The 22893-nt window shown below is 61.5% G+C and overlaps 7 protein-coding genes across 7 annotated transcripts in view; all 7 read right to left on the bottom strand.

Annotated features, from left to right (window-relative positions):
- LMJF_25_0980 (putative dynein heavy chain) overlaps positions 1 to 2739 on the bottom strand; it is a gene marked incomplete at both ends in the record, with an annotated part of 14058 nt that extends 11319 nt beyond the window's left edge. Inside the window, one exon of the mRNA XM_001683800.1 lies at positions 1 to 2739. This exon is cut by the window's left edge and continues 11319 nt beyond it. Within this exon, the coding sequence (XP_001683852.1) occupies positions 1 to 2739 (2739 nt within the window).
- A 1104-nt stretch (positions 2740 to 3843) lies between these two features.
- On the bottom strand, positions 3844 to 7548 carry LMJF_25_0970 (conserved hypothetical protein; the record flags this gene model as incomplete). The annotated part of the gene is made up of 1 exon (XM_001683799.1): positions 3844 to 7548. One exon carries the CDS (start codon positions 7546 to 7548, stop codon positions 3844 to 3846), a length of 3705 nt encoding a protein of 1234 aa, XP_001683851.1.
- Positions 7549 to 8770: 1222 nt separating this feature from the next.
- On the bottom strand, positions 8771 to 10114 carry LMJF_25_0960 (gamma-tubulin; the record flags this gene model as incomplete). Its single annotated transcript, XM_001683798.1, has 1 exon — positions 8771 to 10114. The coding sequence occupies one exon, from the start codon at positions 10112 to 10114 to the stop codon at positions 8771 to 8773; it is 1344 nt and encodes a 447-aa protein (XP_001683850.1).
- A 985-nt stretch (positions 10115 to 11099) lies between these two features.
- On the bottom strand, positions 11100 to 12584 carry LMJF_25_0950 (conserved hypothetical protein; the record flags this gene model as incomplete). The annotated part of the gene is made up of 1 exon (XM_001683797.1): positions 11100 to 12584. One exon carries the CDS (start codon positions 12582 to 12584, stop codon positions 11100 to 11102), a length of 1485 nt encoding a protein of 494 aa, XP_001683849.1.
- A 505-nt stretch (positions 12585 to 13089) lies between these two features.
- Positions 13090 to 15027, bottom strand: LMJF_25_0940 (conserved hypothetical protein; the record flags this gene model as incomplete). The annotated part of the gene is made up of 1 exon (XM_001683796.1): positions 13090 to 15027. The coding sequence occupies one exon, from the start codon at positions 15025 to 15027 to the stop codon at positions 13090 to 13092; it is 1938 nt and encodes a 645-aa protein (XP_001683848.1).
- Positions 15028 to 15444: 417 nt separating this feature from the next.
- Positions 15445 to 16233, bottom strand: LMJF_25_0930 (conserved hypothetical protein; the record flags this gene model as incomplete). Its single annotated transcript, XM_001683795.1, has 1 exon — positions 15445 to 16233. One exon carries the CDS (start codon positions 16231 to 16233, stop codon positions 15445 to 15447), a length of 789 nt encoding a protein of 262 aa, XP_001683847.1.
- A 1791-nt stretch (positions 16234 to 18024) lies between these two features.
- LMJF_25_0920 (conserved hypothetical protein) lies at positions 18025 to 20640 on the bottom strand (the record flags this gene model as incomplete). Its single annotated transcript, XM_001683794.1, has 1 exon — positions 18025 to 20640. The coding sequence occupies one exon, from the start codon at positions 20638 to 20640 to the stop codon at positions 18025 to 18027; it is 2616 nt and encodes an 871-aa protein (XP_001683846.1).
- Between the last annotated feature and the right edge of the window lie 2253 nt (positions 20641 to 22893).

The following is a 22893-nucleotide window of genomic DNA, read 5'->3' as shown; positions in this document are numbered from 1 at the left end:
CGCTGTGTCGTAGCGCACGATCAGCTCCACGACGTCGTCGACGGCGCTCTCGACCTCGCGGTTCTTGATGTTCATCAACTCGCACTGCTGGCGGATGTGGCGCTCCTGCAGCTGCACGAACTGGTCTAACGAGACGTGCTGCTCGAAGAGGTTCACCAGCAGCGTCGACGACACCGCCTTGAGGTTCGACTGGATGCGGTGCACCACCGTCTCGCTCACCTTGCTCACCAGGTGATCCAGATTGCCGATGGCGTTGCGAACGCGCTCCAGGTAGGTGTCGACGTTCATCGAGGTCCACGTCAGCGTTGTCTCGCCAGGGCGAATGATCGCGTCGAGCCGCTGGATGGCCGGCTGCAGAAGAGGGCGGGTAATGCCGATGATGGCACAGCGCATCGACTCGCCAGGGCGGCCAACGACACGCTCGTACTCCTTCACGAGGAACGTCAGTTCGTTGTAGAAAACCTTCAGCTTCTGCTCCTGCATGAGCAGCGACTTGGCAGCCGCCGGCACATCGACGTCGCCAAGCAGCATCAGCGAGCGCGTCTCCTTGATTAGCTGGTTAATCTCGCTGTCGAAGTTGACGTACAGCCGACCTTCGTGGCGCACAAGCAGCGTCGCGTTCATGCCCGCCTTACTCGACTCTATGGAGCGCTTCCACGCGTCCAGCCAAATCGCCTCAAACTCTAGCAGCGCGATCGAGACCTTGTTGTAGGTTCGGATTACTTTCTTGCTGTCCTTCGTGTTCGCCATGATAGTGCGGTTTGTTTTGAACTTGTCCATCGGCTCCTTGATGTGACGCAGGAGCTGGCGCGACCAGCTGATGGCGCCGGCAACCGGCGTCATGTGACGCGCCATCGGCGGGTCCTCCTTGTACCGCTCATACGTCTTCTGATCCTTCTCTAGCTCCATGCCGTAGCTGTGAAAGATGACGAGGTACTTCGATTCCAGGTCCGCCGCGAACGTCTCGGACTGCAGGATCTTTTGGTACTTCTTCAGCAGCAGCAGCGCGTTGTCGGTAGACGTGATGTTCTCGAAGGAGGAGTTGATGGCGACCTGCATCGACGTCTCTAGCTCCGACAGCCGGCTTTCGAAAATCTTGAACTCCACGTCGAACTTGTTGTTGTCGTGCACGTCGAGGATGTCCGTCGTCTTGCCGCGCAGGTGGCCGAGGTACTCGTCGAAGCGGGGCAGCAGGCTTGCCATCTGATCCACGTGGAAGCTCTTGAGCAGGCGGAACTGCTCCACCTTGCGGAAGACGGTGATGAGCTTGTCCACACGCTTGGCGAACAAATTGAAGTGTCCGAGGAAGCGCAGCTCGTCAAAATCGAAGAGGCGGCCGCCGCTGCTGGAACTGTGGCTGAGGAAGTACTCCTGCGCCTTGCGGTACTCCCGAATGTACACCTCGTTCAGCTTCGCGCTTGCCTGCAGGCGGGCAATCAGGTCCTGCAGCGAGGCGGCGTCGTGTGTCATGTCCCAGATGCGGGAGCGCGTCCCGGACGGGTTGATGGCGCGCTTGCACGCCAGCACGATCTCATTGGTGATCTTGAAGAAGAGCGCGGTCATGTGCTCGCGGGTGGGGTAGTAGCGGGCAATGGTGTACATCATGCGAATGTTCGTGATGAGCGTCGGCATAATCGTCATGATGCGCTGCAGGTTGGACGAGTATAGTACATCGAAGTAGGTATCCAATGACTGCAGGTACTTGACGTTCTCCTGTGCCTCCGCCAGCGCCTCCGTCAGGTTTGTGTCCATCTCCGTCCATTGCGCCACGAGTGGGCTGCGCGCCTCACGGAGGTACTGCACCGCCTGCGTGGCAGAGAAGCGTTGCAGCTGCTCCTCGAGCAAGCGCAGCTTGGCGAGCCTGGCCTTCCATAGCTCTTTCTCCGTCTTTGGGCCGGCGCGCTCGTCCTGCAGCTCCGCCTCGTAGTTCGGCACCTGCGCCACAGCCTCGTTCACCGTCTGAATCCAGCTCTCCACGGTCTGCGCGAGCCTGGTAATCACCGTCGTGTCGCTCATGCCGCCGCGCTTGCTGACACCGCCGCTACGCAGGTGCTTCCACGTTGCCTGGTCCACCGGGTTCAGCGTCGCCGAGTCGTCTTGCAGCTGCTGCAGCTCATTCACGCGGTCCGCGTAATGCATCAGGGTCACGATGAACTGGTTCTTCTCGTCCACCGTGTTCTTGCCCCAGTTGCGCATCCGGTTCAACAGCGGCGTGTACACCTCCGTCAGCAGGTGCTCGTAGCTGGTGAGCACGTTCGCCCGCATGATGCCCATCGACACCTCCTGCACCACCTGCATCAAGTCTTTCGTGTTTATCGGCTTACCGGTGTCGGCGCGTATGACGTAGACGAAGCGCTTCGTGATGTGTTCGATGGTGCTCTTTGTGGGGTCCAGCACCTGCAGCACGTCCTCCCCGCTGCCACCGTCGGTGGCGGCGGCACGGGTATCCGTAGCCGCACCAGCGCCACCACCGTTCGCCGGCTGATATGTGAACAGCAGCGTGTTAGCGCCGGTGCCCTGGAGGAGATCATGGACGACCATGAAGTTCGCCGAGCCGTCCGTGAAGTTGCGGTCCAGCTGCCGCGCCAGCTCATCCGCCTTGGCAGCGTCGCCGCCGGAGAGAAAGTCCTTGACGCGCGAGAAGATGTAGTGGTGGCGAAGGTCAGAGCGGATGTGGCGGTTCATCTCGGACGCGCTGCCGGGCCGGCCAGCCACCGCCGCCACCTGTGGATCCTCCATCGTGTCTCTTTATGCGGGTGTGCGGGCCACGAAAAGGGAGAAAGCAGGGCGTACAACAGCCCTATACCACGTTTGTACTCTTGGCGTTGGGGACGGCAGGTGGGCAGGGACGAGCAAGTTGTGTACGCTCTCGCCTGGTAATCGTCTTGGTCTGGTTCGGCTTCCCCTCGACTCTGGGGTGACGACGATGGGGGTTAGCAGACGGCGAGCGCTGCACAGAAACGCTTCACACGGCCACCGACGGCAGACACACTGCAGAGACCACTAGACAAGCGTGAAGGAAAGAAGGCACGTTAGCCTCAGCGTCGCGTGCATGCGTCCTTCTCTGTGTAGGCGATGCGGCAGCGAATCAGCGTGCAAGCGAGGGCAGCAGCGATGGCCAATAAGCCCCTCTCCCCCCTGATACACAACAACAACGCAGTGGATGCGGCGCACACGAGGGGGTGCCTTGCACCGACGTCACAACACGGCAGAAGTGGAACGAGCACAAACACGCACAGTGAGAGATATATCTGACAGAACGGCGAAAGGGAGGGCCACTAAGGAGACGCAGTCAACAGAGGAGGGGAAGGGGGGGGGAGAGTGACTGGGGACAAGCAGACTACGCGCGCCGGGTGCGGAGAGAGACAGAGAGGAAGGGTGCGTGTATATGCTGACATGCGTTGAATACGACACCTTTGGTTAGCGTTTTTTTTTCTGTTTCACACATGCAGATGTATACATGTGCACGTAAGCGTGCGTGCGTGAAGTGATGTGTAGTCGTGGAAGTCGCGACGATTCGGCGTTGTTGTGCAGGTGTGCGACGCACCCGTGAGTGCAGGCGCGTGTGTGCAGGTGAGGGGGGGGGCAGGCGACGACAGAGGGAGTGCAGGAGAGGCATCATTCGAGAAGCCGCATCATGGCAAAACGTGCGTGTGCGTCTCCGCGCTTGTGCCGGTGCCCACATGCGAGCCGAGAAGAGAGAATGGGAAGAGGGGGGGGGAGGGCAAAGGACAGGTGGCCCTCCTTCCTTGAAGAGCAGAGGAGTTTAGTGGCCTATGCCGACGCAGTCGGATTCAGCGCCTTTGTTTCGCCTCGCTTGATGAGCAGTACGGCCGAATCTGCTCAGCGCTGCGACGCAGACGCGGCACGCGAGCCTCGCCCGTCTGCATGAACGCCGAGCTCCTCCAAGACGTAGCGGTAATCGCACAGTGTCCGGCGCATCGCTGGCGGTACCCGCGAGACGCGCGCGCACGCCGCGGAGAGCGCAGGAGAAACGAGCGGTGGTGTGCCGCGCTGCAGCGACGGTGTGGCATCCCATCTCTCCAATGGCACACGCGAGAGGCGCACACACCCACCCACGACCCACGCTGGCGGCTCTCGACCTTCTGTCCGCCGAAACAGCTCCTCCAAACTGGCTCGCCACACATGCTCGACGAGGAGTCCAGTGCCAGCCTCGTCAAAGGCGCGGAAGTACTCCAGAAGTGCCTCCGTGTCGCCACCACAGGCCGTCATCAGCTCGTGCGCAAGCAGCCGCTTCGCGTCCTCGTCAGCCGTCTGACCATTCACTGTGGTATGGGATGATGAGGAGACAGGAACGCGTCCACTCGGCCCGCAGCGTACGGCCGCACGCGGCTTCACGGCCGAGCGGCTGGAGGCAGGTGGGGTGTCCTTCGTGGTCGATGTGTATGGCACCGACGACCTTGTCGCAGCCGCATCTTGCCGTTGAGGATAGCTGCGCATTCGAGTGGCGGAGGAGCGAGACGGCGAGGCTACCGCGGTACGGTCACCACGCCGGACGGCGCCGGCCTTCACGCCAGACACGGGGGTGAGAGGGGCGACGTTCGCCTCTGTCAAAATATCCTCCACGACCGCCGCGTAGTCGGCGCCACAGGCCGACCGCTGGCCTCTTGCGCGAATCCATTCTTGCACACGGAGTCGCTCTGCACCCGTCAAGGCTGGACAAGCGTCTCGCAGTACGCGCAGCCACGCGCTCGGTGCCATGCGCCCCGTGTGCCGATTGTCCAGCTGTGCACAGCGGCGCAACAGCGGCAACGCGGCACTTTGAAGCGTCTCCAGGACACGCGGCGCCAGCATCCAGGATGTCGACCCTCTTTTGGTGGCCGACTGCGGCGACGACAGTGCCCTGGAAGTCGGAGAAAGCTGTGCCGATGTTGTCGTTGGCAAAGGCTCGGACATCCCCCCACAACCACGACGTGCGAGACCATCACCCAACTCTTCGCACACGACGCGAGCCGAAAAGTCGCTGGTGGGACTGCGGAGAGCGACGTGGGCGCGGTGCGGTCGCGGCTGCTGCGGATGATGGCGCTCGTCGGGTGAGATCAAACCACGCGAGCTACCCGGTGACGCGGACGACGGCGAGCGAGTGGCGTTGGTGTGGCTTCGGCGCGCACTGGGGCGCCGGTCATCGTGCCAGAGAGGCACCTTGGTGTGGTTTAGCCGCGCTGTCGTGGCTGACGGCACGTGCAGTCCATTGCGCCGCTGCTCGGAAGCGGCAGTGGGCTGTGCATATCTGACAGAGACATGGTGACTGTCATCGTTATCTTCCTCTCGTTCACTGCGTCGTGGCTCCTGCTGCGCGTGCTCAACGGCAAACTGATAATCGGCTGAGAGCTGCCGGGCAGTCGGCGGCGCCGTGGACGACAATGCCGATGCCGCAGCGCCGCACACCTTCGCCGCACTCAATGGGCGGTGCAGGTCGGCAAAGCGGTGCGGCACGAGAGAGCGCCGCCGCCGAAGATGACGTTGCGCGGAGGAGTGCGGTCGCGTGCTCGACGAGGACACGGTGGACCGCGGCGTCGCAGGGGCGGCCGCTTCAGGGGTCATCGGTGACACCGTCACGTCTGCAATGCTGTCCCCGTCATCAACTCCCACACCTCCGCGAGATTTAAGCCGGTCGTTGACAGGTGGAGGCTGACGGCTCCGCAGCACCTCGACACCATCGATGGATGCCGAGCATTCCCACACTCCGGAACTGCGAATGCGTTGAATGAGCGCCGGACGCAGACGAGAGACCAGCACACAGAAGTCGACGAGACTCAGCGCCCGATCCGCACCACCGGTGATGGTGGTCCGACTCACTGTCGTAGCCGAGGCGTCCGTGCTATCCATGCCAGAGGCGTTGACCGAGGGCCAGGGATGCGGGGAGTCACGACGCATGCGCCCAGCCGTAGCGACCGATGCCCCGAAGCCGTTCTTCAGGCTCGTGTTGAAGCTGTGGTGCTGCAGCGCACGGCCGTGATGTTCGATGGCCGCCGGCACCGCGGTCAGCTCCAGCGAGTCGGCCACGGCCTCCAGCTCTAGCGGATGCACACCCACCCCGCGCGTCGCCAAGGCCTCTTCCAGCTCGCTCAGCAGCACGGTGCCATCACGCGATGACCGCGGCGCCAGATGACGCTGAAAGATGTCCCGTAGCGATAGAAGGGACGTTGCAGCGGCGTCGCTGTGGTAAGTGCTGTGACCACTATCGTCTACGTGACGCACGTACGAGTCACTTGCGCGGCTTGCGGTGAAGAACGCGCTCGTGTTTTCCGCCTGCGGTGCAGCGGCGCGGCTGGCACGATTGGCAGCAACAAGATGGGGCGCCGCTGCGTAGGAAGACGACGACGCGGAGTGCAGTGCACCAGGCAGCACGCGAGCCACACTTGAGCCGAGCTTCCCTTCACCTTCACGGGTCTCTCCTGCACCGGCACCGCCTTCTGCATCGAAACGCGACTGAGGTCTGCCGCGAATACTCACCTCGGCTGCCGCGCGCACCATGCGCTCTGCGGAGGTCTCGCGCCGACAGTGCCCGATACCCACTGGTGCCGAGTCGCATGCACGCGGAGGATAGGAGTAGCAACCGGCACCTGCGGCGTACTGTGGCGCCGACGTGGCACCGTACACGCGCGCACGCTCACCACCTTGCGCGCCCACCACCGACGAGTCCGTAAGAGGAGTGGCGCGCACATCATCGCGGCTTCGTGATCGGGACGCTGACCAGCTGACATGTGTGCCGCCCTGCGACGGCGCACGATCGAGCCGCTGCTGCTGATGCGACCCCGCCGCCGCTGCCGTAGCGGTTCGAAGCGCAGACTCGACAAACCGTGAGGAGTGGGGAGAGGACAGACTGCGAGGCGGCCTGCACGGAGGGGTGACACTGATGTTGCCGCGGAGGTGAGACAGCGAGCGGTCGTTGCATGTGCTGTACGTTGCGTAGGTTGCCGTGGACGACTCCCGCGAGGCGAGCGTGGAGGTGCTGCGGCCGCCGGCGCCGGCATGGGTAACCGATCTGCAGAGAGGCGAGGATGATGATGCAGCGGGAGGGACGACATACTGACCCGCGCCCATGACGCCACGAGGAGCTGGAGCAGCGGCGCCACCACCGCCAGCGGTTGGCGAGCGGGAAGCATGCCTCGACGACGGCCCGACGCCGGTCGGCGCCGGGGGAGTCGGCAATGGGGAGCTGTTGGACGTATCAAGGGTCGGCATGGAGGAGGTGCAGTCGAGAGAGGATATCCTGAGTAGCGGGTCTGAAGTGTGTCTTGCACTGCCGTTCTCGACATCGCCATGCGCGTCTGCAGTCGCTTCTGCAGAGTCGTACAGCTGCTCCAGCAGTGCCCCGTAGTACACCACCCGCTGAGCACGTGACGGCCCGGCGAACTTCTCAATCAGCGCATCCGCCTGCTCCTGCGTCCCTCCGCTGCGCAGGATGAGGTAGGCGAACTCGCTGTACGACAGCAGTCCCGTGTTGGCTGGGTCCGCGGTGCGGAAAAGCCTCTCCAGCTCCTGAACCGCAGCACCGTCTGCCCCGGCAGGAAGGACCGACATGAGCCGACCCCCTCCCCTTCCTGCCTTGTCTAAAACAACAACAACAACAACAACAACAACTCCTTTTCGAAGTTCTCTATGCGTATATGTGCGTGCTCCCGTTTCTCTCAACGGACGTGCGCGCCTGTGTAGCGGTGCGCGGGGGAGTCTCTAGTGGTTGCGCGTGTATGGGATGGAGGAGGGAGAGAGGAACGCAGCGCTCGACGACGGGCGCGCACTCAAGACAGCCATCGGGCACGGCTGTAGCGGCGAAGCGACCAGACTGAATGACAATGCTATCTTGCTGTTGCGGAGGAGGGAGCGGGGCGCACTTCTCGACGTCGGCGCGCGCACACACACACACACAAGTGCCTGCGTATACGCTCATGCACAATAAAAGCACTCACACACACACAGAGGCCTCAGCTGACGGTGCGCCTCCTCGTGTCCTTTGGTGGTGTTTGATGGGATAGGAGTGAGGCAAGGGACACGATGGGTGGTGGTGGCGATGGTGGTCGGAGAGAGAGGGAGAGAGGAGGATGCTGATGAGCATAGTGCATGCAGGCTCCCCACACAGGTCGGCGCACGCCGGGCGAGGGATTATGCAGATTTTAGGTCACCGATTACCCAGACAATAACAAAACGGAAACGTGACTACAAGGGAAGGGCGTCGGCATCGACCGCTGCACGCATATGGCTATAGAGACACACACGCACACACACACAGACACAGACGCAGACACACACGCACAAACACACACGCTGTTGTTTCTCTTCTCTTTTTTTTTCACTCAAGTTGGTGATGAGGTGTCGCCTCAGAGGCCCACTCCCTCCCGCTCCTCGAGTGAGCGGCAGAGGCGCACACCCGCCCACCCACCCACCCGCACACCACACACACACACACACACATAGGGCGGAGGCATGGAGAGGGGGTGCAGCAAGCACATCTGTCATCATAGCCGTATTTTGTCTATAGCCTGTCAAAAGACCGACAACCACGCGCGCACGCACCCACGGTATACACGCATGCGTGTTGACAGCGCAGCAGGACTTGCACGCGTGCGCGAGAGAGGAGGTGCGTAGCTGCGTCTATGCGCATGGGAGGGGGTTAGGGAAGGGAGAGGATAGCCGATGAGGCGCTCTGCGGTCTCATCCACGGTGCAGACTTTCGGGGAGAGGGAGATCGAGAGAGATGGGCGACAAGAGAACACGGAAAAACGCCGGGCGGCGGCTGTTGCACTACTCAGAAGTTGCGGATGTAGTCGGAGCTCTCACACGCCTTGTACTCCGCCACCAAGCTCTCCACGACGTCCCTCGCGTCGCTGAACTCGTCCAGGCTGTCCTTGGTCGGCCCATACTTTCGGTACTGGTCGAGGAAGACGCCGCGGCCGAACAGCATGTCAAACTGCTTCAGCGTGCGGTGGAAGAGGGTGTGGATGCTCGTGTGGTTTGCCATCACGAGGCCGCTCACCCGGTGCCGCGTGTCCACGTACGGCGACTTCTTTGACAGAATGACCTGGATGGAGGCCGGTCCCCACGGAATGAACGTCGGTGACCGCTCGCGAATCCGCTCGAGGGAGCGGTGCACCTGTGCTGGGTCGACGTCACCCTGGATGAGGTTTAGGAGAGAGATGTAGCAGCCACTCTTCATGGATGTCGACACCATCATGTTCTTCGGCATCAGCAGTCGACGCATCACGTCGTGCACGGACGTCTTGCGCACCGAGGACTGGATGTTGGAGGTGTCGAGGGTGGTCGGGGTGTACCCGGTGCACACAAAGTGGCACCGCGGCGTCGGGATGAGCGAGGCTAGCATGCTCATCAAGTCGTTGTTCATGTAGCCCGGGTAGCGCAGCGTCGCCGTCGAGGCGGCCATGACGGTGCTGACGAGCCCGTTCATCTGCTCCACCGTGGGGGAGGCGATGTGGAGGTTGTCGGTGACGATACGGTTCAGCGCGGTGTTGTCGAGGACGACGACGCAGTCGGCATGTAGCGTCAGTCGCTTCACGGCTAGTAGGCTGTTGTACGGCTGGACAATGACGTCGCTCTCGCCGCCGCGCGACTGGTTCGGGAAGACGCTGTACGTCTGGATGAGCTTCTTCGGGAACTTATCGTTCAAGTTCTCGAGCAGGTAGCTGCCCATGCCGCTTCCCGTGCCACCTGCAATGGAGTGAGTAAGAACGAATCCCTCGAGGCTGTCGCTGTTCTCGGCCTCTCGCTCGATCATGTCGAAGAGCGTCTCCTGCACCTGGTCGCCCAGCTCGTAGCCGTGAGACCAGTTGTTGCCGGCACCGCCGCCTTCCTTGTGAATGAAGATGTTCTCGCTGTTGAAGAGCTTCTGCATCGAGCCGCGCTGCACCGCGTTGATCACGCGCGGCTCAAGGTCCACGAGCAGCGCACGCGGCACGTAGTGGTCGTCGTCGGCTTGATAGAAAAAAACATCTTTGCGATCCTCACCGCCGACGGCGTACGGCTCCACGACGCCGTCGAGTCGGATGCCGTGCTCGAGGCAGAGCTGCCGCCAGAACTCACTGCCTACCTGGTTGCCGCACTGGCCGGCTTGAAGGGTGATGATCTCACGAGGCATATGGCGACCAGACGCGTCGATGTGTATGTGTATATGGGGAGGAGAACTTCTTCTGTTCTCGTGCAAGTGGAAACACCACTTGGGTTCTCACAGGGAGTGCCCGCCGCCCTTGTGACGATCCTTTCTCTACCGTTGGCTGCTTCTGCTGTGTCTACGTCGCAGCTACCCTAGCTTGTCTGCCGATCTCTTCATGCGCACAGAGACACGCGCGAACGGAAGAGTAACCTTGACGTCTGCTTGTGCTACCCCCTCCTCCCCTTTTTGAGTGCGCTGCTGTGTGCTGTGTATCTTGATTTCCTGTGCTGCAGCCGCGGCTCTCTCGCTCCACTCAATTGGGCTTCGCTCTATGTGCGTAATCTTTTCTTATCGCTCAGGCCTTGCATGTGCTGGTGTGCTTGGCAGCGAAACCACCGTTGAGCAGAGATGCGGGGTGATGTGTATGTGTGTGTGTGTGTGGGGGGGTCGTGCGTCGATGCCGCTCAATGCTCTGTATAGTTCTCTGTGCGCGTGCGTGTGCGTGAGGGGGGGGGAGGAGGAGGAAGAGGCAGAGGATAAGAGGGTACAGCGTGCAGCTAAAGGTGTGTATGGTGGGGCATGCTTTAACGACATCTCTGGCAGACGTGCCTGACGGCGGCGGAGGTATCGCAGCGCATTCGTTTTCGATCCGGTTTCGCGGCTTCTGCCCAATGAAGTGTCTCTTCATCAGCGCACGCATGTTCAGTGTCACTGCACACACGGGTGCGGCGCGTGAAATCCTCGTGTGCGTGCGCCTGGATGAGCGAACGCGTAAAGGCAAGTTACCCTGCAGCTACGCGACTGCCACCGTGCCGGCCGCGTCGATGAAGGCGAGTAAGCAGGAGGGCGGCAATGCTGCACGCCACAAGAAAAAAAAACAAAGCAGTACATACTTGAGAGAGACCCTGATGACTTACTGCAAACGTCTGCGTGCGACTTGTCATCTGTTTTACCGCTCGAAGAACGCAGCCTAGACAAGCGGCTTCCCGTGCAGCAGCTTCGCCTCCTCCAGCTCCGCTGTGTACTTCTTCTCCAACGCGTAGAGCTTCACAAGGTCGCCGTCTTGGCGGAAGTTGTCCATCAGCCGACGCGCCTCGTGCCGGTCGTGGCGCACCATCCCCTGCGTCTCCGTCACCTCCGAGATTTGCTCGAGGAGGGCGGCAATGCTGATGATAAGGCTCTCACCACGGTGACGCTCCTCCTGGCCCAGCCGTCGATACGCAGGGCCTGTTGTGTCGAGGTAGCGCTGGTGCTGCTCCAGCTGCGCTCGCTGACGAAATCGCGCAGCAACTGCGGCAGAGAAGCCGGGAACCAGCGGGACGGCCGCAGCCCTACTCTCTCTGCTTCCCACAGAGCTGCTAGCAGACGCGGCAGCCACGCTTTCGCACATACGGCGGCACTCGCACAGCGATGCATGAGAGAGCAGCCAACGGAGAGAGTCATCGGCCAGGCACGTCGCACGGGCCTCGCATTCGCCACGGCGACCGTGCTGTGTGTGAGGAGCCGACAGCGCTCGCGTCATGCACGCGCCCTGGGCGTTCGTCGAGGGCGTCGAATTGGGCGCACTTAAAAAGCGATCAAGCTCCCGCTGCGCGCGCGCTGTCCATGTGGCGACGCACTCTCTGCGTAGCACATCCGAAGTTACCTGAGAGGACGCCGTCGCCTGTTGCCGCTCCAGGTCAGCCGCGTAGGCGAGGAGACGCTGAAGCTGCAGGCAGTTGATGTGTCGCGCCCACACCTCCTCTCGGTCGGTGAAACCGTGGGCTGACTGAAAAAGCTTGAGCAGCTGCTGATAAGCGTCTTGATAGCGCCTCGAGGCATCTGCAGAACTCTCCACGACCGATGTATCCCATACGGAGGCGACGCAACGGAGCTCATCGAGGCGATCCGCAATCTGCTGCTGGCCATGCCGTTGCCGCGGGCCTTCCGCACCATCGCTTGGCTCGGGTGCGCGCGTCTCACCGAGACTTTCGAAGAACACGTAACGGGTGCCCTCTGCTGTCAATGTGCACCCCATCCAGGTAGCTAACCGAAGCACGTAGACGAGCGGGGCAACGCCGTTGACCCACGCTGCACTTGTGGCGGAGAACGAGGCGTAGCGCGGCTCAGCCGGGTGTTGCAAGCGGTTAGAGAGCAGCCTCCCGATGATGTCGAAGGCTCGACGCCCCTCTGCGAGAGGGGCGGAGAAAGCAGACGCGTGCAGGCACGTGATCAAGAGCGGCACCGATTCTGCACTCGCCTCTGCTGTGGCGGGGGCCTGGACAGCAGCGGAGCTCATCTTGTGTGCGGGTAACGGAGAGAAAAGAGGGGCGAGGCAGGAAGCGACAAGTTCGTTCACAAGATGCGCTTCTCCGCTGGCTCTCCCTCTCCTGCTGTTGAGATGCGGCCAGACGACTTCGTTCCAACACACACACATACACACACACACACACACACACACACACAAGGCACGCATCTCGGTGGAGGACGGGAAGATGCTCAGCAACAGCGGCGGCAATCATCCGTGTGAGTGAGGATGGTAGGCGCGAAAGAGAGGAGGACAGGCGGGTGGCGGGTGCACATAGAATTGAGGGCGCCTCCGGAGACTAAGTGTAGACGGTGCAGCCCTTCCTCTCCTTCACTTCTTTCCGTCCTGCCTTCACCGACGGCCGCGATCTGTCACCGTGGCGACCGCACTTCCGCTTCTTTACAACACACACACACACACACACAGACATGCAGCAGGCCAAAGGTCGGTAGGAGAGAGCCACAGGTGTGTGTGTGTGTGTGTGTGGGGGGGAACTGATACAAGTAGAAGCAGGCGCGTCGCTGCATTGCTCAACACGCACACACCCACAGAGGAGCACAGTCGGCAGCCATAGATGTGGTGTGAATGGGGCTTACTCGCATGCCGCACTTCACTGCCCCTGCTGCATCTCCGACTCGCTTTGAGCGCTGCGTAGACATGCGCAACGTGTGTTTCAGTCCATCGGATGCTGGCGCTTCCACTGGATGCGCATCTCCTTCGCACGAGAAACGAGAAAGGCGTACGGGTCGCGGCAGTCGTGGCGCAGCTTCCCACTGCTCATCACGTAGCGTGCGTACCCTTTTCGCTCCTCCGGCGTCATCGGAGACACGACAGCCAACGCGCTTTCAGGTACGTGTGCCTCTACGTGAAGAACTGGCAGAGAGGGCACCTCGGAGCAGGCGAGAGAGGGCACGCCACCACTGCTGACAGGTGCGTTGCTGGAGACAGCCGAGAAGAGGTCCGGCTGAACGGCACTGGCCGCGGTTGCGGACCTCGCTGATGCGGGGGACGCGCCACCGACCGTCGGTCTTCGTGAGTTACGCCGCCGCTTTGCTCGGTAGAAGCGCCACGGTGTCCACTGGAATCCGCCGATGACGGCGCTGTCAGGCGCGAGGTGAGTGGCACTCGTCGGCAACGGCCGCGGGCCTCCCGTGAAGGCGGGCGGCGCCTCCACCCAATGCGATTCTGGCGGCTGGAGCTCATCTTCATCCGCAGCTTTTTCCTCACCAGCGCTACTATCATCACCGCCGTCGCCATCTGGGCGCCGTGCTGCAGCGGTTGGCCAGCTCGAGGAGGCTTTTCGACCACCCTTGTTAAATGTGTAGCGCTGCCGCTTGCGCTGGATGCTGTTCTGGGTGCGGCGGACGGCAAGGTCGTCCTCGTAGCGGCACCACGCGCCGTGTACATAGGCTTTGTCCTCGCACAGTGCCTTCAGCAGCGGCAGGAGTGGCTCGGGGCTGAGGCGGTGGGACAGGGAAGAGGACAGAAACGGCGTTGGAGTGGTGCGCACCGGCTGGGATCGCGCATCCTGTACGTTCCTCGCACCAGCGGCTTCGGTGCCACCCCGGAGGTCCCCCTCCTTGGCGAGGCACCGCTCCCATTCGGCGCCCCGGAGTAGCTCAGGGGGGAAAACGCTGAGTAAGGTGTGGCGCAGCTGGCGCTCCTGGGTATCGATGGCCGCCTGCACCGCCGCCTCCCACACCTCCTCCTCTTCCTGCTTGGTACCGAGTGCAGACAGCGACGACGCAGAGGCGGGGTTGAGTACAGTCGGGGTGTGCGGCGCCGTGGAGTGCGAGCGAGACCGACTGCCGCAAACCTCGTGGAGGCGCGCATCATCGAACAGCTCCTCAGACCCCTCAAGCTTGCTCGCTGCCGTGTCGCTGGCCCCGTCAGGGCGCGGCTTCTCTTGCTGCAGCGCTGCGGCGTCCTCCGCTTTTTCCATCATGGCGCGGCGCGTCAGCACGCCCTCCGCGGTCGGCAAGTTTCGCTCTGGCCCTTCGCTCCCTCGTCGCGTCTCGTCTCTCCGTTTGGTCAGCAAATCGGACTCGTCTTGGCTGCTGCTGTGGGTGCCGGTGGTGCCGTGCTCCGCGAAGTGCGCTGGCATGGCTGCCACCAGGGTAGACTCTTCAGCCGGCTCTGACCTTACTTTGCGCCCCGCTGTCTCCCGTGGTGCGGTGGCGCACCGCTTCTTCTTGCTTCGGGCGCTTCCTTTGACCTTCGGGCCTGTCGCTGGCGTGCTCGCCGTGGTCGTTGCATTCGGCGAGCGTGTCGCGTTCTCCGATTCTTCTGCCAGCGAGTCTATGTCGTCAGGTGCGTCGATGGGGGCTGCCGTCGCTGTCTGTTGCTCTGGCATAGTCACATTCAAGAACGGTAAAGAACTCGCGATGCTCCCGCGATCGACCTTGTCGAAACTGCGTTCGTTGGAGACGGCGTCGTTCTCCATGCGCGCTTGCCACGCGCCACAACGCGAGTGATCTGCTGGGATGAGTGGCGACGGTAGCGAGCGTGGCAAGATAAAGTGGTTGACAAGTGAGAGGAGGGTGGGTGGAGAGCACACAAGCAAGTCGAAAATCGAGTATGTACACGCGGTTTGGGGGAGAGAAGGAAGCATAGCGGGTGTCTTTGTGTGTGTGTGTATGTCCACCTTCTCGGCTCTGCGCAGGGGAAGGGTGGGTGGGCATCACGACAGACCTTGGCGCTACAGGAGGGCACGCAGACGGAGAGGGATAGAGAGCTGAGGGGTGGCAGGCAGGCCTCAGGTCAACCATGAGTCTACGCGCAGCAGGTGTGCCGGCGCACATGGGTGGGCTTATCGTATCGAGAGGAGACGTGACAACAGAAGCGCTCTATGAGACATCGGTGAACCAACGAAAGGAAGAGGCGAAGCACGCGCGCCAACGCGGACACACAATGGTTGCGCCATGGAGATGCGCGCCAGGGGGAGGGACAAGGGAGCGGCAGCAGCACCGACGTTAGCCACACATGCAAGCATCGGAGACGGACCATTCTACTTCCACGCGGCACTGCCTCATATCGCCGCCACGCGCGAGGCCTCGGCGAGCTTCTCGTTGAGAAGTTTGTTGACTGCGCACAAGCGCTCTCGCTGCGGAATGGTTTTGGCGATTTCGATGTAATCCTCGGCGCTGCACTGCGTCGTGGGGAACACGTCCGCGGCGCTGTCACCGGCACCGTTCGGCGCCACCGCCAGATTCAGCAGCTGCTGCACAATCTGCAGGTGCCCGCACAGTGCCGCCAGATCCACGGCGGTGAGGCCGTACGAGTCGCGCTGGTACGGATCCGCGGCGCACGTGACAAGTAGATAGCGAACCACGTCCACTTGCCCGGACAGAGCCGCCATCATCAGCGGCGTGCGCCCAGTGGCCGAGTGCGCGGCGTTCACGAGGCGCTGCGCGCCAGGGCGCCACGTCAGCAGCAACGGCGACGCCGACGGCGAAGAGGAGGTGGGGGTGTGTGCGCCTGTGGCGCGAGCACGAGCACCAGCCGAAGAGGCGAGGGCCGACATGGGGGTAGTGAAGAGTATCATGTGAATGACCGATACGTCGGCACTCCACACGGCACGGTGCAAGATCGTGAACCCCTGCCGGTCCACCTGTGCCAGCGAGGCGCCGCGACTGAGCAGCAGCTGTGTCGTCGGAAGACGACCGAGAGCAACAGCCCACATCACCAGCGATAGGCGGTAGCGAGGATCTGTGTAGTTGACGTTGGACGGAGTGACGTTTTCCATCAAGGCGGAGAGGTCGCCTTGGATGACGGCCTGCGTGAGACCCGTAAGCTGGAGCGACGGCGCTAGCGACATGAGGGAGGCTGATCAGTGGAGAAAAACCTCAAAGTGCCGAGGAGGCGAGAGGGGGGAAGAAGAGGCCGCAGGAGAGCCTCGTGGCCCACTGCTTGCCTCGTTGTATGTGCGTATGCGTGCGTGTGAATGAGGTTCAGGTGTGCAGCCGTAGACCTTCACTTCAAAAGGTGATAAGGGGGCTACGTGATTGCCGGTGAGCAGCCGATGAGGCGGATCGATTAGATCAGAGGGGAGATCGGCGGAGTTGCAGAGAAGCGAGAGCCGGTAGAAATCGCCACCGCATCTAGCAAGTATGTGCTCGCGCAAAGAGAGAGAGAGATACGCGCACGCATGCACACATATGTAGCGGTGGCACGATCGGGAGGGGGAGGCGTGCACGCACACGCGCAGAGAAGGCAGCCCTTTACACACCCCACACACGCCAACATGGGTCCTCTTCAAGCACACGAACATCTCCCGCTCTCCATCATACACGCTGCCACGTCTGCGCGCGTGCGCAACTCTTGCACTGCTGTTCGCCCTCACGTCTGTATGTGTGACTTCTGTTGTGTCTTGTCGCTAGAACCATCGTGTCGGAGGAGGAGGAACGCAGACGCACACATGCCATTCATGTGGGCCAACGCCATCATCCCACGACAGCAAAAGAGGGTGCATGTAGTAGGTGGGGACAGACATCCGCAACAAACAAAACGGGGATGATGAGGTACCCGCGCCAGCGCGCCGCTGCGCAAAAAGCGAAAAGACGGAGGCTGTGAAGGAGCGCAGCAACGACCGTCTGATATGGGAAGATAGTACGGCGAGCGGGGCGGGGAGAAGGAAGAAGGAAGGGAGGGGGCGGGGCGGAAAGAAGCAAACAATATGGAAGAGGGCACCTCATCGAGAGACGCGTCATGGACAGCCTCCTTCAGCGCTTGCCCTCTCCTCTTGCCAACCCTACACACACACACACAGAAAGACATCAGCCAGAGGAGGAGGAAAAGAGAGGACTTTCATTCTTTTCTTTTTCTTCGCCCTCTTTGTATGTCTATCGGTGTTTGTCTGCATGTATCACCACATCCCTCACTTGGCGCTATACACGCTGGGCGCGCGTGCGGCCACCTTGCGCCCACGCTGTGGCTCACCGTCCACCTGTGTCTCTGGCTGACTCCCTTCGTCACTAAATATGTCCAATGGCTCTCTAAGGGGCGGCACCCACATGCAGGTACGCCACGACCTCCGTCACAGCCCCGTCTACTTCCCCAGAATGCCACGCGGCACACACGCATACACGCGTGAAGAAGGAAAAGGGCCGAGCAAAGGAGGTCTTTGTCCTTGTTGCGGGGCGTTCCGCACCTCCTCTCCTCTTCCCCCCCCCCTCGGATGGATGATGTCGACCAGCGGAGGGAAGGGGTGAGTGGGCTGTGGGAGAAGGCGCCTCTGTCTAGATCTCGATCGCTCAGAAAGAGTGCATGCATGTCCATGTATATCTATGTGTGTGTGTGTGTCTTGCCGCATCGATGGAAAGCGAAAGGAAGAGCCCAAACCCAACGCCAGTCGAGGGGGATGAGAGGAACGCGGTGCACCATCCATGTTTGCACGTGCGTAGATGCATGCGCGCTGTGGTCTGCCTGTTCTCCTCCGTCTCCTGCCTCCCGCGGTCGCACTCGGACGCGATGGTGCTTTGCTTGACCCGTTCCGTATATGTGCGTGCGGGCGAGGAGAGCGGGCTGTAATGGATGAAAAGGGACACATACACACGCAGGCGTGCGCAGACGGCGTGCCCGTCCCTCTCTCCCCTCCGACTCTTATGGGCTACACGCAGTCCACTGCCTCTTCCTCTTCCTCCTCGTCGCCATCGAAGCCAAGAGGGACCACTGGCGCATCCTCGACCTCCCGAGTCGGCCTCGGCTTGCCCGACGGTGTGCCCTGCGGTGTCTCGTCTTGCTGCAATGCCCCCACAACCACTGGCCGCGGCTCTGTCGTCACCTCCGCGATGATGCCCGTGCCGAAGAGCGTTCGTTCAGGAGTGACCGCCAATGCGGACTGGCTTTTCTCCAGACGTGCAGCGTCGGCAGCGGCATCGAAGGCAGAGAATGGCGGCCGTAGCGGTGCTGGCGCTGCCGCTGCTGCTCTGGTGTCTGCGGCAAGCGGCTTCGTAGCCGCTGACACATCACCACTGGCGACTTCTGCGCTGTGGAGGCGTTCGGCGGACTGTCGCTCGCCGAGTCGTACCTCATTAGGCGAGGTGGAGAGTCGCGCGACAAACCGCGGCACCGTCTGCGGCGTCGCCGCGCCGCTGCCGGTAGCGACGGCCCTGCTGCTATGACGGCGCCCGTCTCGCGGACACGATCTGCCAGCTACAGTTGCGGCAGAGCGCGGCATCGTTGCGAAGGTGTCTTGCCGCTTCTCGGACTGGCGATACTGGCTGTGACTGCTGCCATGGTGCGCGGTGAAGGTGCCGCCACCTCCAATCCGCTCAAAAACCGGCGGTGCCAGCATCTGCCAGTACAGAGGGGAGGTGACCACCGCCGCCGCCGCCGCCGCCATAGAATCCGTGGAATGGCTCATGTACGGCATCGCACCAGGGAGCTGCATGGACGGCGGCATCACGGTACCACTGGTGCCGCCTATGGCGACTGGGTTTACGTGCTGTAGCGGCACCTGGGCCGGCGCCAGCACTCCGCGGCGGCTGCCGGTGGTACCGGCACACATGCCTCCATACGGCGCACCAGTGATGGCCGGCGCTGGAAGATCGATACAATGACCGCAGTGACTGCACCACGACATTAGCGGCTGCGCGGTCGCTGCTGTGGTGGCTCCTCCTGCCGCTGCCGATGTTGGCGATACAGCCGCTCCGGGCACCCACATGTTTGGCACGGTGCAAGGTGTAGGGCCGGCAAACGGCGGGGGCGGCGCGAGCACCGCAGCTGTTGCCGACATGCCTGGCAAACCCAGTGAAACACCCTGCGCCGGTGCTAAGCTGCCCGAGAGAGAGACGGCGCGAGGCTGACTGGCCGAGATCCCTGGGGCTGTCTCAGCACTGCCGAATGCTGTGGACGCTGGCGCTGCAGTCTTGCGCGGGAGTGGGCTGCAGCAGAGCTGCCGATGCGGCGTCGTCTCGCACGCCGTCTGCGGTAGAGAGGGGCATGAGACATGCGATGACGACGGTGAAGACGGCAGCGGCAATGGTGGGCGACGCGGACTTGGTGAGAGCTCGATGGGTCGCTCAGCAGCCGCGCACTCAACCGTTGCGCCTAGCACTGGTGGGGCGCTCGGCACGTGCAAGCCCGTCTCCATACCTTCCGGTGCCACCTCTGTTGCCAGCGCCTGCTGTTGCTGCTGTTGCTGGTGAAGGGAGGAGAGTCTCTGCTGCATTTCGAGTTGTGCCTGCTGCCGCTGCAGCACCGCAGCCGACGGCGCAATGTGGATCTTGATGCCCGCCTCGAGGGGGCTGATATCGGTGCCCTTGGTCAGCGACGACGCGCTCTGCGGTACGACGCTGCGGACGGACTCGTAGCAGTCGTCGCTTCGCAGGATGCACCGCAGGTCTTCCTCGATGGGGATTCTGCTCGGCACGGCAGAGGAGCGCTGGACGCCGCGCAGGGTGTCGAGGTCGATCTTCAGCCGCGCCTCACGCGGCATCTCGTTGAATGCCTCGCTTACCCACTGCCGTCGCTGCTCCTCTACCACCTTCGTCCGCGTCTCCGGGTGATCCTCGCCATCGATGAACACGTAGTCGAACATGTGCAGTGCTCGACGCCACTTGCGGAGTTGGATGTCCCACAGGCGTTTGCTCCCCTTGACAACGTCCGGTGGCGAAAGCGGGAGGATGCCGCCGCTCCTCAGCAGCGGATCGTGCGCGATGAGCCGCTTCATGTTTGTGTAGCCGTCCGTGACGTACCCGAACTGAATCTGTTTCTCACGCTGGCTGCGACGGCGGTCCTCGTCGGGTGAGTTTCCCGACGGGGAAAGCTTGCGCGGACGAGTATGGCCGCCAAAAGGAGAGGCCTTGCCGTTCGAAGGCACCGTTCGCTGCCACCAGTTGTGGGGGGCGCCACTGCCGCTGGCGCCACGCTCGCCGTCGCCTCGATGACTGCGTGGGCTGTAGCCTGGGCTCAGCTGCTGCTGTTGCTTGTGCAGATGGCGTCGTTGAGGCGCATGAGACGGTTCGCGAGGCTGCGAGGATGGCGGGCGACGGTCCTTCAATGGTGTGCCGGCGAGGTGGTGATCCTGCTGCGACTGCTGGCGCGCAGAGGGGGATATGCTATCGCTGGGGAAGCATGGCGCCGGCGACAGCGATCGACTGCCCTTTAGAAGTACTCCGCAGCTCTCTGGTGTTTGCCCAACACACGCTTCGACGTGGCTGTCACTACCACCATCGCGCGGCGCGCGCTGCAGCATCGTAAAACTCTGCTGCTGCTTCTGCATTTGGCGACCAATTTCGGTGGCGTTATCTCAGAAACGGGAGGGTGAATAGAAGAGGTGGGGGAGGACAGAGCGGAAAAGACACGACGGTGGAGAGAGCAAAATCTGATCTATGGACGTGTGGTGAGCCTCACAAAGGGAAGCGCAGCAAAAAAGGAAACAGCAAAAAACAAAACAACGTACACTCGCTCAGAGGCATACATACACACACACACACATACACACACATGCACATGCACATGCACGTATGCGGGTACTGGTTGCCGCTTGGATGTGGCGTCGTCTTTTCCCTCGCTTGGGGGGCACGCAGACGGTGTACGGGCTCTTGTGTGTGTGTGTGTCTCTCTCAGTCTGGGACGAGTGCGTGCGTATATCTATCTGTGTGAGGGAAGGATAGCTTTAGGCGTGTCTGGCAGGATATGTGCGTCTATGGTGAGTTATGGCCGATGATGCGCTACTCGTGCGCGAGCAACGGAAATCAGTACCGAAGGGCACGTGAATATGGGTGGGATGGTAAAGAAGGTGTGCGGTAGGAACGGCGGTGCCACAGGGCTTTGCAGTCTATCCGTGCCGCACATGAAGGTGGCAGCATTCGTATAGGTTGTGAAGGAAGAGAAGGTGGGGAGGTGAGGAGGGGGGCAGGTTTTCAGCCGAGTGGATACAAAGTGGGCGAGGAAGACGCGGAGAGGGGTGAGGCAGGCAAAGAACGGCATGATCTTGCTCGAAATCATCAGTATAGAGCAGCGTGGCATGAGCGCCACCACCAGCAGCAGCGTTGCGTGAGAGAAGGGAGGGAGGGTGGAGACGCCGCCTACGCGAATCACTCGGACCGTGCGAGTGTGCTGTAGGGGATGAGGACGGGAATGCTGCCGCGAAGGCGGTGTACGTACAGGCCCGATGAGTAGCAGCAAGAGTCGCCCCGCTAATCATTCCCTCTTCTGCGGCGCTCTCTCTTCTTTTTCTGTTTCTCTATACGGAGGAGGAGGAGAGCGAGAGATGTGGTGCGTCTGCCGTGATCACTGGAACATACCTGCACACAAACACAGACACAAACACAGACACAAACACACATACACAGGCAGCCACAGACAGCAGCGCATGCACAAACATGTCCGTATATGCGCGGCACGACGCCGAAGCAAACAAAACAAAGTGGTGTGTGGTAGCGACATGTGCCTTTCTCATGTTCTCATTTTCTGTGTGAAACATAATTTTTTCGCTCTTTTCGTCATCTTTAAGAGGCTGTGTGGTGGTGGTGGTGGTGGCGTGTGTCAGGGAATCTTGAAGGCTGCACAGCGAGAGAGGGGGTGGGGGGGGCAAGGGGGAAGAGGACACTAGCCACAGAGTAGCAGCAGTGGAGAGTCATTCAAGACGCGTCTCATCCTTTCCCCCTCCCCCTCCTTGTTTTTGTCCTTCACGCCCCTAGACACACCCGTTTCGCACCCAGGTCGCCTCCTACACACCCAGGCGTGTGTAGAGACACAGAGTGATGTTGGCAGAGGGAGGCGTAGGTGTTCCACTCCAGTAGATCGGTGCGTGAGTGTGCGTGGCCGTTTATGTGCTGAAAGCACATACCTGGTAAGAGGTGGCCGAGCCCATTCATGCATACGGACACGGAGAGGCGTGCAGACATGCAACCTCCACGCCGGGGTACCCCCTTCCTCCCTCCCCCTTCACACAACATGCGGCGACGAGAACGACCACCACCACCAAAGAAAAAGATAAAAAAAAAATGGCTCCCTTTCCTGTCCTCGCTTCCCGCCCTTCTCTCCTGCGGCACGTGAGGTGTGCTGCTCGCTGTTGACCGAGCGCGAAACAGACGGGCCCGCAGAAACATAGACACAGACACGCGTGGTAAACGGGGGGGGGGAGAAGGTGGGGGAGGGGGAAGAGAAAGCAAGCAAGACAGGACATCACCAGTGAAAGGGAGAGAGAAGAAATCATCAAGATATACTCAAATACAAGGAAAAGAGGCTGTAGAGACTATAGATGGGAGGGAGCAGAGCGTGAGAAGGAAGGGGTAAGGGGGAGGGGAGGCACAACGAAATCGACCTCCCTCTCCAGACACACACGCACACACACAGAAATCGAGACAGACAAAATCAGGACACATACGATCTTGATCAAGCGAAGAGGCAGACAAGGAGACGGTTGATGTGGCCGTGGTGTCAGGGGTGGGTGTGGGAACGGAGGAGGCAAGGTTCGGTAGGCGGGAAGTTAGTGGGGGTCTGCGCGTGTTGGTGCATTTGTGTTACC

The sequence above is a fragment of the Leishmania major genome, chromosome 25 (genome assembly GCF_000002725.2).
Source record: "Leishmania major strain Friedlin complete genome, chromosome 25".
In the NCBI taxonomy this organism is placed as follows: Eukaryota; Euglenozoa; class Kinetoplastea; order Trypanosomatida; family Trypanosomatidae; genus Leishmania; species Leishmania major.
Note: the sequence above shows the minus strand (reverse complement) of the source record. Positions and strands in the feature narration are given on the sequence as shown.